The sequence below is a fragment of the Tenrec ecaudatus genome, chromosome 4 (genome assembly GCF_050624435.1).
Source record: "Tenrec ecaudatus isolate mTenEca1 chromosome 4, mTenEca1.hap1, whole genome shotgun sequence".
NCBI lineage: Eukaryota > Metazoa > Chordata > Mammalia > Afrosoricida > Tenrecidae > Tenrec > Tenrec ecaudatus.
The window spans coordinates 50,518,164-50,533,917 of record NC_134533.1 but is presented as its reverse complement, the minus strand read 5'-3'; the positions used below and the strand labels follow the sequence as shown (position 1 = coordinate 50,533,917).

Sequence of the window (15,754 nt, the reverse complement as noted above, 5' to 3'; positions counted from 1 at the left end):
AGTGAAACTGCTGTGTACACCCTGGTTTTGTTCATGTGTGAATCTGATCTAGTTGTCTTCCCCTTCCCTGTAGAAAAAACATTCTGAAGACTAACTTTTTGGTATGCATTCTCAATAAATTCTGATTTCTTTTTGGGGCGAAATCCAATATTTTGTTACAGTGTACTAGCAATATTAATGGGCAGTATTGTTGGGCATCCGTGGAGTGACCCAAAAATAAATATAATGATGTCCAGGGACTAACAAATACCTAAAGATTGAATGTACTTTGAGTTCCACAAAACTGTTGGCTAGAAGTTACATACCATATATGCTCAAGTATAAGCCAAGGTCCCTAAATTTTACCACAAAACCTGCATTAAAAATGTGCTGACTCCATGATAGGATCGCTGAAGACAAATGGGTGCATAAGCAAATGTGGTGAAGAAAGCTGATGGTGCCCGGCTATCAAAAGACATAGTGTCTGGGGTCTTAAAGGCTTGAAGGTGAACAAGCGGCCATCTAGCTCAGAAGCAAAAAAGCCCACATGGAAGAAGCACACCAGCCAGTGCGATCACGAGGTGCCAAAGGGACCAGGTATAAGGCATCTTGCAAAAAAAAAAAAAAGAATATGTGTGTGTGTATATATTATATATATATATGTTTATATGTTTATATATATATACCACATTGAATGAAGGGGGAAGTGCAGAGTGGAGACCCAAGGCCCAAGTGTCGGCCACTGGAGATCCCCTCATAGAGGGGTTTAGGAGAGGAGATGGGTCAGTCAGGGTGCGAGGTAGTACCGATGAAGAGCACAGCTTTCCCCCAGATCCTGGATGCTTCCTCCCCCCAACTACCATGATCCGAATTCTACCTTGCAGGGCTGGATAGGGCAGAGGTTGTACACTGGTACATATGAGGGTTGGAGGTACAGGGAATCCAGGGTGGATGATACCTTCAGGACCAAGGGTATGAGGGACGATGCTGGGAGAGTGTAGGGTGAGTGAGTTGGAAAGGGGGAACTGATTACAGGGATCCACATGTGACCTCCTCCCTGGGAGAGGGACGGCAGAGAAGGGGGGAAGGGAGACTCCGGATAGAGCAAAATATGACAAAATAACGATGTATAAATTACAAAGGGCACATGAGGGAGGGGTGAGCGGGGAGGGAGGGGAAAAAAAAAGAGGACCTGATGCAAAGGGCTTAAGTGGAGAGCAAATGCTTTGAGAATGATTGGGGCGGGGAATGTATGGATGTGCTTTTTACAATTGATGTATGTATATGTATGGATTGTGATAAGAGTTGTATGAGTCCCTAATAAAATGTAAAAAAAGAAAAGGAAAAAAAAAAGAAAGAAAAGAAAATGATTAGGGCAAAGAATGTACAGATGTGCTTTATACAATTGATGTATGTATATGTATGAACTGTGATAAGAGTTGTTTGAGCCCCTAATAAAACATTTAAAAAAATGTGCTGACAAACTCAGCTTATACACGAGTATATATGATAATTCACTAACTTTTAGAATCTACTTAACGTATTCATTGAACTTATTATGGTAATTTTCAGACTGAATAAACTCGAAGACACAGTTTTGCTAATTAAAGGAAAGATTGAAGAAGTCCATCTTCCTGTGGAACAAGTGGATGTCATTATATCTGAGTGGATGGTGAGTGTTTACAGAACATAGACGAGTTCATTATTAAGACTGTAAAGCATTCAATAAAGCAGTGAATTTTCAACAATTCTATTTGACACATAGCAGAATGGGTGACTGTTCTAAAATTAGCTATAATCTTTTCATGCTAATATATTCTGAAATGGCAACTAATGACTATTCATCTTTTTTAAACAAAAGACCTTTTTAAATCTTTAAATCATAATAACAAATAAATTATAAAACCAAATTACAATTTTTTTCTACTTTAGAAATTTGTAGAGACTAAATTCAAGGGGTTTAATAATTTTGTCCAAAAGTTTTAATTTTCAATTTTATTTTTCCATGAACATTTTGAAGCCCCCTCTTCATGTGTTTGCCTGAAACCTCCACTCCTCCACTGCTCGTAAGAGGCTGATTACAGCTACTCAAGAATTAGCGTGACGCTGCTGTTGCTGACCTGGTCTTTCTGCCTACTCTAATCTGTTCAGCCATGTAATCAATCACTTCACTGAAGTGTAACATACTGATTTTAGTAAAATAACAAAGTAAAGTTATTGCATTACCAGATAGGTTACATATTGCAACTTTATAATGTATAATTTTCTGTTCAAATCGTAAACATCAAGGCAGAAAATTTACCATATATACTTGAGTCGAGTATAAGCTGACCCAAATATCAGCCAAGGCACCTAATTTTATCATAGAAACTGCATTAAAAATGTGCCGAAAAACTCAGTTTATACATGAGTATATATGGTACTTTAAAATATATATAAAAGAAAGTTGATTGCATTTGACATCTGATTTGACTTACTGATGCAACAGCCGTGTAAAGATAAAATAAACAGTATTGCTAAGTAAACAAGGGTTTCTTAACCACTTGGAAAGCTTGTTTTAAAAACAGAAACACAGAAAACTGTTTAGTACATACATTGGCTAAGTGAATCTATCAAGAACAATATGTTTTGTTCAGCAATTGCTGTTTATGCTCATGTGTAAGCTGAGTTTTTCAGCACATGTTTAATGCAGTTTTGTGGTAAATTAGGGGCCTCGACTGATATTTAGTTAAACTCCAGTATATACGGTACCTCAATTATAAATAATAATATTTCTAACAAAGTAAGAGTAATTTCAAAGAACTTTAAAGTTTTTCAGATTTTAAGTCACTGTAGATGGTACTTACTCTCTTACATGGGAAGCGATGGGTTGGCTTTATTTTTTCTATGCTGGGCTTGGCTTTTAACATTTCTTAATCATTGTGATTATTCTGCGTATACCAAAGGTTTTTATCAGCACTGTGCTGTCTTCTACAAATTGACTGGTGAGATCATTGTTGTTGTATAGAATGAAAGACCTACCATTTCTAGAAAGACTGTCAGAAGGTACTTTGGAGGAAGCATATGGGGGCGTCTGTGTGATAGGAGCTAAAAGTTGTGATGCCGACATCGTTTCTGTGAATTTTCTTCATTGTTGTGAGTCTGCGGTCTCTAATGTATAACTTAGCGGACAGCAGTTAGAGTCTTTGAGTTATATAATCATTTTCACCTGTCCTTTCTGAGGTCCCTTCCTTCGTTAACATAAATTCCGATACAGTAGAACATTAACCCTTCGGATACAGTAGAACCGCTCCTTTGAGTTTCTGTGACGAACTCCCTAGAGGAGTAGAAAACTTACTCCTTCTCCTGGTTGGTCCCATGTAGACAAGGAACAAAACAAGGAAATAGTGCATGGTTTAAGATCATGACAAGTATGCTGAACCAATAGTCTGAGAAGCTAGCCCATGTGAAGAAGAGCCAGCATCAAGATTGGAGGAAGGGCTTGTTAACCACCCGCCATATGCAGATAACACTACCTTGTGTAATCAAAACCAAGGAGGTAGGAAGCGCTTACTAAAGAAGATCAAGACTACAGGTTTCGTTATGAATTACAACTCAATGTAATACAAAACTCAAAATCCTTATAACTGGGCCAGCACGCAACCTCATGGTTAATGGGGAGCAGATTAAGGTTGTCAAGGATGTCATTTCACTGGGACCCATAGGCAGCACTCAGGAAGTGTTAGGTTCATGGAGTGGGTAATACCTCGGTTCTCGCAAGCTGAAAGAATTCACGCGGAAGCATGTTTTGGAATCCAAGTGAGGTTTTGTGAAGGACAGGAAAAGTTTCAGGTTTTACAGTCGCAAAAGGGTACCCGCTATTTCTGGAGAGCATGCCAAGCCACACAGAAGCTGCTCTGGGGTTCACAACTGGGCACGAAAACTCACGTGGAAAAGAACATGCATGCGTGTGGAACTGAGGAATCCCTGAAGTCCAAGAGGCCAAGGGCCTGTGGGCCCAAGTAAGCCCTGGGGATGCTCTGAAGTGGCACACAGGCCTGTGCATGACTGCTAGAGACCCGCATACCCCGGAGCAAGGGCAGAGCAAGAGACTGGCGGCATGCCTAAAGGGGGTGCCAAGGAGGCAAGAGAGCGTGCTCCCTACCTTAATCTTCCCCACCCCTATGGCTGGGGAGGCATGGTCGACCTCACTGGCTGAGTTAGGCCCACCTGTGTGATGTCATTTGCTGGTACCTAAGGTGGTGGATGTGCCCAAGGTATTGGTTTTACCTTAGACCTTGGGGGTTGGTGTCTGTGTATGTTCTGTTTGAGAGCCCAATTGGTGTGTTTGCTTTCTTTCCAACCGCCTCTTTGGGGTTCTTTACAGGCATGGGAGGGTCAACTCCCCTGTCCCTAAATCTAGCTACCTAACAGCACTCAAGAAATCCAAGGATGGACAAAGCTGCTGTGCAAGACATCTTTAGTGTTAAAGAGCATGTGTAGCTCTTTGAGAACCATGATCTGCCTGTCCCAAGCCATGGTATTTTAGTCGCATTTGCATATGCAAGCTGGACAATGAATAAGGAAGACCAAAGAAGAACGGATGCATGGGATTTGGGTATTGGTGAATAGTATTGAACAGCCTGTCAGGAGAGGAAGTTGATCCGTCTTTGAAGAAGCACAGTCAGAATGCTCCTTCGAAGTGAGAATGGTGAGAACACTTGCTCCTGCTTCTGAAGGGCAGTCACTCTGCAGGCTCCCTTTCCCAGGCCCCAGTGACAGCTCTTTTCCACTGGGTTTCATTAGTAGGAAGCACTCATAGAAGACTCGAGGAAGAACCCAGGACATTTCTTCCCTTCTTACTTTGCCTCTGTTGCTTTGCTGGCAGAAGTCGTGCCTTTTGTGACTCCAGCTCCTACTGGATCAGTCTCATAATTCCAGCATTGAATGTGTAACCCTGGCTCTGGGCTCTTTAGCAATCATTACCTCTTTCTTTTGCCTAGAAGTGGTAGCTCCTTCTGGTTTTGCTAGTGTTCGGTTTGTCTCATTGTCTTCTTACAGATTTATCTTTTAGTATCTATCAAACCAACTTCCTGCATTGCTTTCCTCTTATTTTAAGTGGTCTGTGTTGTTTTCCTTCTTTTGGTTAGACTTCAATAGATAGAATCTGGGCAACTAGTTGGGTGTATTCTCTAATTTTATTCAGAAGGCATGTGGCATCCTTCCAAGTCCCAGGAGCCTGAGGCGATGAATGGATCCAGTTGTTAGGAAACCAAGAAAAAATGGGTGGACTTCATGTACCTCCTGATAATTTCTCCTTGTAGTAGTTGTAAAGTTTTACTTTATTCTACTGAAATTCCATTCAGTAAATTCTGACTCATAGGAACTCAATAAGACGGGAGAACTGCCCCTGTGAATTTCCTACTGTAACTCTTCTCTGGAGTAGAAAGCCTCATATTCCACTAATGGGCTGGTGAGTTCGAACTGCTGACCTTGCAGTTAGCAGCCCACCTTGTAATCTCCCCACCAGGGCTCCCAATTGACTCAGTGGCGATGGGTTTTTGGTCATAGTAAAAACTTACAGAATTGAGGAGAATAGTATTAAGAATAAAAGTCATCAAATATTATTCTGATATATGTTGCTGCTGCTGATGCTGGTGCGGTGAAGTCAGTTCTGACTCATCATGATGACCGAACCCAGTCCTGCACTATCCTCCCAATGTTCTTGTTTGACGTCATCGTTGCAGCCACTGTGCCAGTCCTTCTCGTTAAGCACCTTCCTCTTTTGCACTGCCCCTCTTTTTAACCGAGCATACTATCCTCCTCCAGGGACTGGTCTCTCCTGTAACATGACCAAAGTACCTGACACCAGGTCTCACCACCTTTGCCTCTCAGGAGGTTTCTAGCTATATTTCTTCCAAGACAGATCTGGTTGTTCTTTTAGCAGTCCATGCTACATTGAATATTCTTCACCAACAACATAGATCAAATGCATCCATGCTTTGATTTTCTGTGATCTTCCCTAGTCGATGTCCAACTCTGACATGTACATGTATATTACATAGAAATCAGGTTTACGCTTTGTAGCCTTGCTTTATTTGTTGCAGGTACTCTTTCATTTTATTCTTAAAATCCAGATTACTAGTCAGGCATTATAAAAATTAACTTTGCAAATTAAATGTTTTGTTTATAATTCCCTTTTCCCTGTTTTTTTAAGTAGTTAACTGTTATTTAAACCTGTCAGTAATTCAGCTATTTGAAGTTAAAAAAATGTTTTATACTAAAGGTATATCACATGTACTTTCGTCACTAATGTATCTAGATGTTCCAAGAAAATATATATTATGAATGGGCATTTAAAAAGGAAGGCTCTCATTTCAATGAGTAATGGTAATATTCTAGTCCCATGTTTAATTCAGTATGTTTCTCTCATAGTAATTAATTTTTGAAGTGTGAATGCAAGCTTTAATTTTTCAAAGTAAATGTCAGTTTGTAAAGAAGAATACCCGTGAGCATCATGGGAGAAAATGTCGAGTATAATTTTCTTTCCAGATGGCACCCTACAGGTGAGGCAGCAGCCTGTGAAATTGCAGTCTGAATTACACTGCACATGAGCAGGGCACTGGGAGCACAGCCTCCTGATAGCAGTAATCAATGAGTTGGTTCAGAACCAAGGACAGTTCCCAGGAACTTAGGCTCACATAAGGAGTCTATAGTAAAATGAAGTTTAACAAAGTGGAAAGTTGAGAAAAAGGACAAGTACTGTTCGGAATACACAAAGGCAGTTTTTCATCTGATGATATTTTTACCTAGGTATATTAATTTCTCACTAATATTTTATAGTGGCTGATGTGTATTGTAGCATATAGCATTGGTTTTCAAAATTAATATTTCCACAATGATTGTTTGCCAGAAGCCAACAACTCAGCAATATTATGACTTAAACGTATAATAAATTCTAATCTTATTTAGTATGCTCTGGGCAGGTTTCCATTTGTGAACACTTGGATTCTTAATTATAAATGTAGTTTATTGTAATACAACTACCAAATAATATTTTCAACCTGGCATAGCAATGCAATAAGCAACATAGAGTAGTAATTCAGAACTTGACATCTGTAGTTAGTCTAGACAGGACAAGGTTTAAATTATGACTCATTTACTCACTATTGAATAAGAGTGAGAAATAAGATTTGTTTTTAGGTCCATATTATTTTAAACTATTTAACCTTTCTAAACCTCAGTATCCTCACCAATGAAATGGGGATAACAGTAAAATACAGTTTCAGTTTCTTTCTTGTAGAACTAGATAATAATTATAAAGGTACTTATTACAACACATTTTAGTAATTTCCACCATTATTATTTGAGAATTTTAATTTTAGAAGATGAAACATGATTTTTAAATAACTAGTTTCAATTTAAACGAGAAAAATAACAGAAGCCATCACCATTTCAGCAACTATGGAGATACTGGGAAAGTTTTGTTTTGTTTTTTCTGAGGAGGCAGAGGTTGAGCAAATACCTGAATACTGGTGAATGACCAAGGGAATAGTCAATCTTGATTAAACATGTTTAAAAATATTTAACCTCCCCCCGATATGAGAAGATGCTTTCTTACTGATTTGTCAAATCAGTTATTCTTTAATTTAAGATTAACAATGAAAATTTTGACAGATTGCGAAAATTATAATCAATGGCGTATAGAGATTTGCATTAAAACTGCCAAATAGGTACTTACTTTGCCGTGTATACTTTCACCTGAAATATTTTTTTTTTCGTATAAGAGAGGAAAGAAGGTAGAGTCATTAAAAAACCTGCAGTATGCAGGTAACAGCCTTGACTACTAAAAGCAAGGAGGATTGGATCACTTAATGATGAAGATCAGGAACTGCAGCCTTCAGTATGGATTATAATTCAATGTAAAGCAAATAAAGTCCTCACCATTGGACCAATAGGACCATGATGAACAGAGAAGAGATTGAAACTGGCAAGGATTTCGTCTTGTTTGGATTCGCAAGCAGTGCTCATGGAAGCAACAGCCAAAACCAAATCAAATAACATGACAAAAATCAAATAAATGAATTAGGCAGATCGGCTATGAGCTGTAAAGTGTTGAAGAGAAAAGGTTTCACTTGGAAGACTAAGGGGAACGCGATTAAAGCCATGCTATTTTCAGTCACCTCAATTGCATGTGAAAATTGGACAGTAAAAAGGAAGACCGCAGACGGATTGATGCACCTGAACTATGGTGAATCATGCAAGAGTCTGAAAGTCCCTCCACCTGCCAAAAAGACGAGCACTTCTGCCTTGGATGAAGTTCAACCAGATGCTCCTTAGAGGTGCGGATGGTGAGACACTCTCACGTTCTTTGGACATAATTCGAAGAGACCTGTCCCTGGAAAAGGACATCATGCCTGGTAAAACGGAAGATCAGCAGAGAAGAGGAAGTCCATCAAAGAGATGCAGTGGCACAGAGACCGCAACAGTGAGCTCGAAGGTAACTGTGCGGATGCTGCAGTGTTTCTTGCACTCGGCTGTGCATGCGGTCGCTAGGAGTTGGCAGGGACTCAAGGTCCTCTAACGGCCAAGGACAGAACAAACAGAGGAAAAAGGAAAGATGAAATACACGAAGACGAAAGCAGCTGATCCTATATGGTTATACTGCTAGGTTAGAGTCGGCGGTAGGGTCTCCCATGGGGTTTTGTGATAGTGTCACAGACGTATTTTAACCACCTACTCTGAGAGCTTCTCTTAGCTAAAAATGGCTGCCTTTGAGAACAGGAGAAGCAAAGGCATGGCATTTATGGATGACTGCTTTTGCTGCTAGGCAAGATGATTTTCGCTTATCCGTTTCACCCTCTCACTGCTGAGGTCGGCCGGCAGTAGTGTGGGTTTAATCTTTAGATCAGTGTTCTGTAAGGAGAGCCGGAAGTTTCCCAGTGTCGTTTCTCCCACGGTCGGACCTGAAACCGGTAGAGGGGGAAGAGTAGTTAGTCTGCTGTTAATCAAACACTAGAAATGTAACCACTTGGGATTTGGTTTATTGAGTTTTAGTTTGTTAAATAGGACCCAGGAAGTAACAGCTCCCTCCCTTTAGTAAAAAAAAAAAACAAACCTTTGAAACCTGTTCATTATTCAAGGCCTGGGCCTATTGTAAAAACTGATGATTATTCAAAGATGCTCTACTTCAGGAAAGGGAAGGCAGGAACATTTAGATAAGTAATAGAGCCCTAAAACTTAGAAACCATAGAGGATACCCACTGACAATGCCTGGAGTAGGGAAATGTAAACTATTTTCCTGTGAACCTTGCTCTCTCTGTCCCGTTGCTTGACAGTCCTGCCCATTGTAAAACCTATGAATCACCTCCTGGGACCTGTGCAAAGCCTGCTTTTTTGTCACATAGTTTAATCCATATAACATGCTTGATTTTGACTGAATTTCGAAGCACTTCAGATGTAGCATACCCACCTGTTTGCTTCTGTGAGTTCTTGCAGAAATTAACTTGAACTTCCTTGCATCTCCCTAGTCTCCCCCTCTTGCTGTAACAATGACAAGCTCTCATGGACTTCTTGTCAGCCAGCAACAAAGCAGTATGCGTATCTTCTCTGAGCCTGGTTAATGTAAAAGTTAAGACTGCTTAGGAATGATCTCTAATATTGTCTGGTTAGGGTTCTAGTCTTAGCTGAAAGTATGGAGTCCATGGCAAATGCTTATTATTTCAGATGGAAGAAGACATGGAAATACCTGAAGTATCAAGGAAGATTGGGTTTTCACCACGGGTAGGGAGGGGGGCTTCTTTGTGATTTCCATTGCATGAAGAAGCTGGAGTCAGCACTGATACGGCCGAGTTGATCCATGTAATTTATTTTTGAATTCTTTTTCTTGGTTATAAATAAATTTTGAGTGGTTATAAAAACATGTTGTATGCATATACCTATGCATATCTAAAAAAATAAATGACTGAAGGAAATGATTCTGATAGACATCTGAATGAAAACTAGATTTCAATCCTGAATCTGGGATTGTAATGTAAACTAAATAAATGCTATATGATTCTAAATAGTCTCATAAGCCTTTATTTTCGATTTTCTTAAATATAATTTTTAAATACAAATTGCCTTTCATAAATAGGGGCAGTTCTACTCTGTCCTATAGATTCGCTATAAGTCAGCATGGACTCAATGACGGTGAGTTTTGATTTCTTAGTTTAAGCTAATATTTCTTGTTTCAAACCTTTTATGCATACTTACATATTTAATCCTAACAATAATTCCAGCAAACACACTGTGGTTCAAACATATAGTACTTGTCTCATGCAAATAACTCACAAACTGAGCTGCTAACCAAACGCTGGATGTGCTCTGGCAGAAAGACCTGGCAATCTCCTTTAGACAGCCCGCCAACATGAGTCCAACAGCACAATTCTATTCTGACACACCTGGTCCCTCAATCTCCTTTAGACAGCCCGCCAACGCGAGTCCAACAGCACATTTCTATTCTGACACACCTGGTCCCTGTGAGTCAGAATCGAATGGTAACTGATTTTATTTTTTTCCTTAATGGTTATTGTCACTTTAAAGATGAGGAAGCCAAGGCACAATTATGTTAATTTGCCCTGGGTCACATCAGGGAAGGGGCTCAGCTGGGATTCAGACCTAGACATCCACCCTCTTAACCACCGTACTATTCATACTGACCATACCGATTTAAAATATGGAATAATTTAAATCTCTGGTGACTTGTTAATAATAACTTTGTCTTATGGGACATAACTAAGCATATTGCTAGAAGGCATTACTTTAGTTTGATTCAAAAATTTGTTATTTGTAGTATATGGAAGTGAAATGGAATTTGAAGAAACGGAAGCAGAAATACGTAGATTTAGCTAAGCACTTGGAAAGAGTAATACTTAAAACCAGTTTGACACCATGTCAGTTCAATAAGAAACTGGCTTTGCCCTCTTCCAAGAAAGATGGAAGTGTAGTGAATACTTGAATTCATACCAGAGTGAGTCTATTAACTTAATCATGTTTCTTTAATATGCAGCAGTCTTGCAAATGGGGGCTGTTTTTTGCCTCATCTATTAGGTGGCTCTGCTGCTGATCGTTTCCCCCAGAAAGCGAGTAGGTGCCCCTCTTGCAGTAATTGTTCCCACATACATTGTAATCATGTAATCAACAGACAGATGCCTATTTGTAAGCATTTTATGCATATAAATCTGCATAATTCTTGTTAGATTGTTGGACTTCTCATGTGAATTCCAAGAGTTCCTTGTTTGCTACATGGATGACACTGGGAAGGGACTAACTTTTGAGAGTGACACATGGTGACGATTCCAGTCTCCCCAGTCAGTGTTGCACACTCTGAATCCTTAATTTTCCAAATATAAACACATTAATAAAAGAGCATTCTTGCTGTTTTTCTGTGGGAGGCAATTACGTTCTTATCAGTGAATTAGTGTGTAAGATGGGGGGTGTAGAGTTGCTAGCAGGAATTTAATTAAGTTCCTTTATAAATGATTTAAGCATGAGTTATATTTTCTATAATTTTAAGTTTACTCAGAAAAATTAAAGAATTTTACATTTATTTATTGTGAAGGTTATCTACTCTGGATTTGCAAATGTGTTTGTTGTGATTATTTTTTTGTTGTTCTGGAGAAACCTAAGAATTTTTATTCATATGATTAAAGAATAATTATTTGTGTACAAAACAAATGAGTGGGTGATGATGACAAGTTTGTGTTAGAATGTTCACCTGAGGACAGACTCGCATTGCTTAACGATGCTGTATGCAGTCTTAACACTCTGCCGAGCGTGACGTTGAAGGAGAAAGACTGAGTTGGCATGGATTTCTCATCAGGATCACTTGGTCGTTTCTGTAATAAGCTGTGTGATACACCATTCAAGGGGACTGTATTTGTGACATGAATAGCCTCAAATTTTCTTTTTCCTTCAGGCTGATGATCCCTTCTTGGTGGAATATTGCCAGGATAGTGTTGCACAAGCTATACAGGGACCGCCAAGTAGTTGGGGGAAATGGAACTAAAAGATAATGTCATGTTTCCCTCAATCCTTTGAAGCCTCTTCGTATTTCAGGCAACACCAGTTCTTCAAGGTGTCGGTAGACGTTGGATAGCAGAAAAGAGTTCCGTTGTCAACAATGGTATCGTGGCTACAATAACTTTCTTGCCTGCAGCACATCTCAGAACTTTGCATCTTTTTCTTTACCAAGGAGAGAGTCACTAAGCAGCAGATCTTGGGGGGAAATGGTGCTTCAGACCAGAATTCCTCAACCCCAACATTAGTTGTATTTCAGGCAGGATAGCTTTCTGTTGGACGGGACCATCTTGGTTTAGTTCAGGATGTGTAGCCGCTTCCTTAGCCTCTACCCTTGGGATGTCCCTTCAGTTAGGCTCATCAGAAAGGTCATCAGGTATTCTCAAGTGTCCCCTAGTGTAATATTACATCAGCTTCCCTGAGAGTTCCATGTGGCACATTAACAGACTGCCCATGAAACTTTGAATGGGAACGCTACAGTCATCTCAAAGAAGGGCGCTACAGAAAAGGCACCCTCTAAGTCCACCTTATACACTGGCCTGCATTTTCTAATATTTTATACAGACCCATTTAACAAAATTGCTTTCCAACTATAGAATATTATATGATAAAGACAGAAGTACATATTTATTTAAGAAATAACCCAGACGTTTTCATTGATCTTCTTAAAAGTATCTTGCCTCTGTCTAAAGTGCATTTTCCCCCCTTTTTCACGCAGGGTTATTTTCTTCTCTTTGAATCCATGTTAGATTCTGTCCTTTATGCAAAGAACAAATACTTGGCAAAAGGAGGATCGGGTGAGTATAAAATTCAATTTTAATAATATAATTTTAGTCTGGCAGAACCAAATGAACCTTTAGATTTAAAGTAAACTATGCATGGCTGAGAAAGTTCCCAATAGAGATGACGGATGTTTCCATTAGACGAAGCTGAAAGACAGTCAGCTACCATATTGTCGACAGAACCTTATATAAGCAGTCCATGGGATTCTCGAACACATTTTGTAAAATACTGAGGACTAGACTTTGGGAGTGTTTTGATAGTCAAGTCAAAGTTCAACAGAAATTTTTTCTTTTTTTAAAAAATCCTTTTATTGGGGGCTCATGCAACTCTTATCACAATCCATACATCCATCCATTGTGTCAAGCACATTTGTACATGTGTTGCCATCATCACTCTGAAAACATTTGCTTTCTACTTGAGTCCTTGGAATCAGCTCCTCGTTTTTCCCCTTCTGTCTCCTCTCCCCCCTCCCTCATGAACCCTTGATAATTCATAAATTATGATTATTTTGTTATATCTTACACTGCCCGTCACCCTTCACCCACTTTTCTGTTGCCTGTCCCTCAGGGAGGCAGTTATACGTAGATCCTTGTTATCAGTTCCCTCTTTCTACCCCACCTTCCCTCCACCCTCCTGCTATCTCCACTCTCACCCCTGTCCCAAGGGGTCATCAGAAGCTCTTTTCATTTTCAATCTTCCTGGCTTTTGGTTCCTCTTTCCCCAGTAACATATTTCATATATATGAAATTATATTTATAATTTATTGATACAATTACAAATTATTTTACTTTATTAGTATATATTTTAATTAATCATTTTATCAGGGGAGGCTCTTATAAATCTTATAACAATCCATCATTTCAATAGTATTAAGCGCATACTTGTACATATGTTGCCATCAACATTTCCAAAGCAATTTCTTTCTACTTGAGGTCTTGGTATCAGCTTCTCTTTATTCCCCTCCCTCTCCACCCTCTCACCCACATGAATCCTTGCTCAATTACATATTATTATTGTTATTCCATGTCTTACACTGTCCTTTGTCTCCCTTCACCTACCTTTCTATTATTCGACCGCCCACTGGGATGGGGGGCTATATATCCAACCTTGTGATGGGCATATTCCATATGCAGATGGAAGTTATTTACTTTAATGGAGGTTTTCCATGGCTACATTAAATCCATAAGTGTGACTTCTTTGTGATTTAATGAGAACATTTAGAATACTGAGTAGTTCCTGAAAGCACAGCTTACTGTACAAGCAGATCCCAGTATATTTGGGAGGCTTTTCTTTTTCCATCTCTGGGAAACTCAGAATCCTATTAACTCCATATACCCAGAGTAAGGTTATGTTTATACAGGCCTTCGGCTGTGAACAATTGTACGCAAATACAGTGTTCGCCTTTAGGGTAAGGATTGTGTATTTTTCATCCTGGATTCTTCCGCATGCTCCGTAGCCCCCAGAATATAGATTGAGCCATCATAATGCTTACTGAATTTTCCATTCGAACTGCAGCGAAGAGCATCTGCCCCCCTTCACGGATGTTTCCTACACCTTCCTTTTTCAAGGCTTCCAGTCAGCAGTCAGGGCTCCACGATCAGAATACACTGAATGGAACTGTCGACGTGGAAGTGGATGAAAAGAGAAGATCTTTGAACTACTGCATAAAGCATCCCACCATATATTTTCTTTCTTACCCATTCATGTTCTATGAAGTACATTGGCCCTTATGGTACAAGTCAAAATAAGTAAGACCAAAATGTGAACGACAAAGAAAATTCTTCATTTTTAAAACAAATCATACATAACACAGCAGAGACCAGCTCAGACGTGTCTACTTTAATCACATGCCTCGAAATGAATGACTGACTCCACCTCTTCTGAGTGTTTCTCTCAGTAGTGCAGTCTCACTGCCTCCTAAGGTTCCTATCTAATCACTTGTCAATTTGAACCTGTGTTGATCACTTCACTTTAAAAGAGCCTAATGCTCCAGGCAGACCTTTTTTTATGACTTAAACAATAACTTTTTAAGTTTTACAAAAACTCAGGATGATTTTTGTTTAATGTTTAAAAATTACCTGAGGGTAATTGTTTTAGGAGTCCATTTACCTTCCACGACTCCAGAACGTCTAGAGTCAATGAGAATTTGATTTTTTAAATCATTTTATTGGCTCATACAACTCATCAACCACACATACATACATCCACTGTGTCAAGCACATTTGTACGTTTGTTGCCCTCCTCATTCTCAAAGCATTTGCTTTCTACTTGAGCCCTTGGTATTAGCTCCTCATTTTTCCCCTTCCTCCCCAGCTCCCGTCCCTCATAAACCCTTGATAATTTATAAATTATTATTTTGTCATTTCCTATATTGTCTGACCCCCAGGGAGGGCGTTATATGTAGATCCTTGTAATCAGTTCCCTCTTTCTACCCCACCTTCCCTCCACCCTTCCCTTATCTCCACTGTCACCACTGGTCCTGAAGGGATCATCTGTCCTGGATTCCATGCCTTTCCAGTTCCTGTCTGTACCAGTGCACATCCTGTGGTCTGGCCAGATTTGTAAGGTAGAATTGGGATCATGGTAGTGGGATAAAAGAAGCATTAAAGAACTAGAGGAAAGTTGTATGTTTCATCATTGCTTCACAGCACCCGGAATGGCTCATCTTCTCCCTGCAACTTTTCTGAAAGGGTATGTGCACTTGCCTACAGATGGGCTTTGGGTCTCCACTCCGCATTCCTCCATCATTCATAATGATATGATTCTTTGTTTTTTGATGCCTGATACCTGATCCCTTCGACACTTCGTAATCACACAGGCTGGTGTGCTTCTTCCATGTGGGCTTGGTTGCTTCTCAGTTAGATGGCCACTTGTTTATCTTTAAGCCTTTAAGACCCCAGACGCTATATCTTTTGATAGCCGGGCACCATCAGCTTTCTTCACCACATTTGCT

General features: G+C 39.6%; 1 protein-coding gene across 1 annotated transcript in view; it reads left to right on the top strand.

Annotated features, from left to right (window-relative positions):
- Positions 1 to 15,754, top strand: part of PRMT3 (protein arginine methyltransferase 3) — a 113,661-nt gene that overhangs the window by 40,421 nt on the left and 57,486 nt on the right. The window contains exons 10-11 of the mRNA XM_075545969.1: positions 1,552 to 1,651; positions 12,737 to 12,815. Coding sequence (XP_075402084.1) covers positions 1,552 to 1,651; positions 12,737 to 12,815 — 179 coding nt within the window. The remainder of the gene's footprint in view (positions 1 to 1,551; positions 1,652 to 12,736; positions 12,816 to 15,754) is intronic.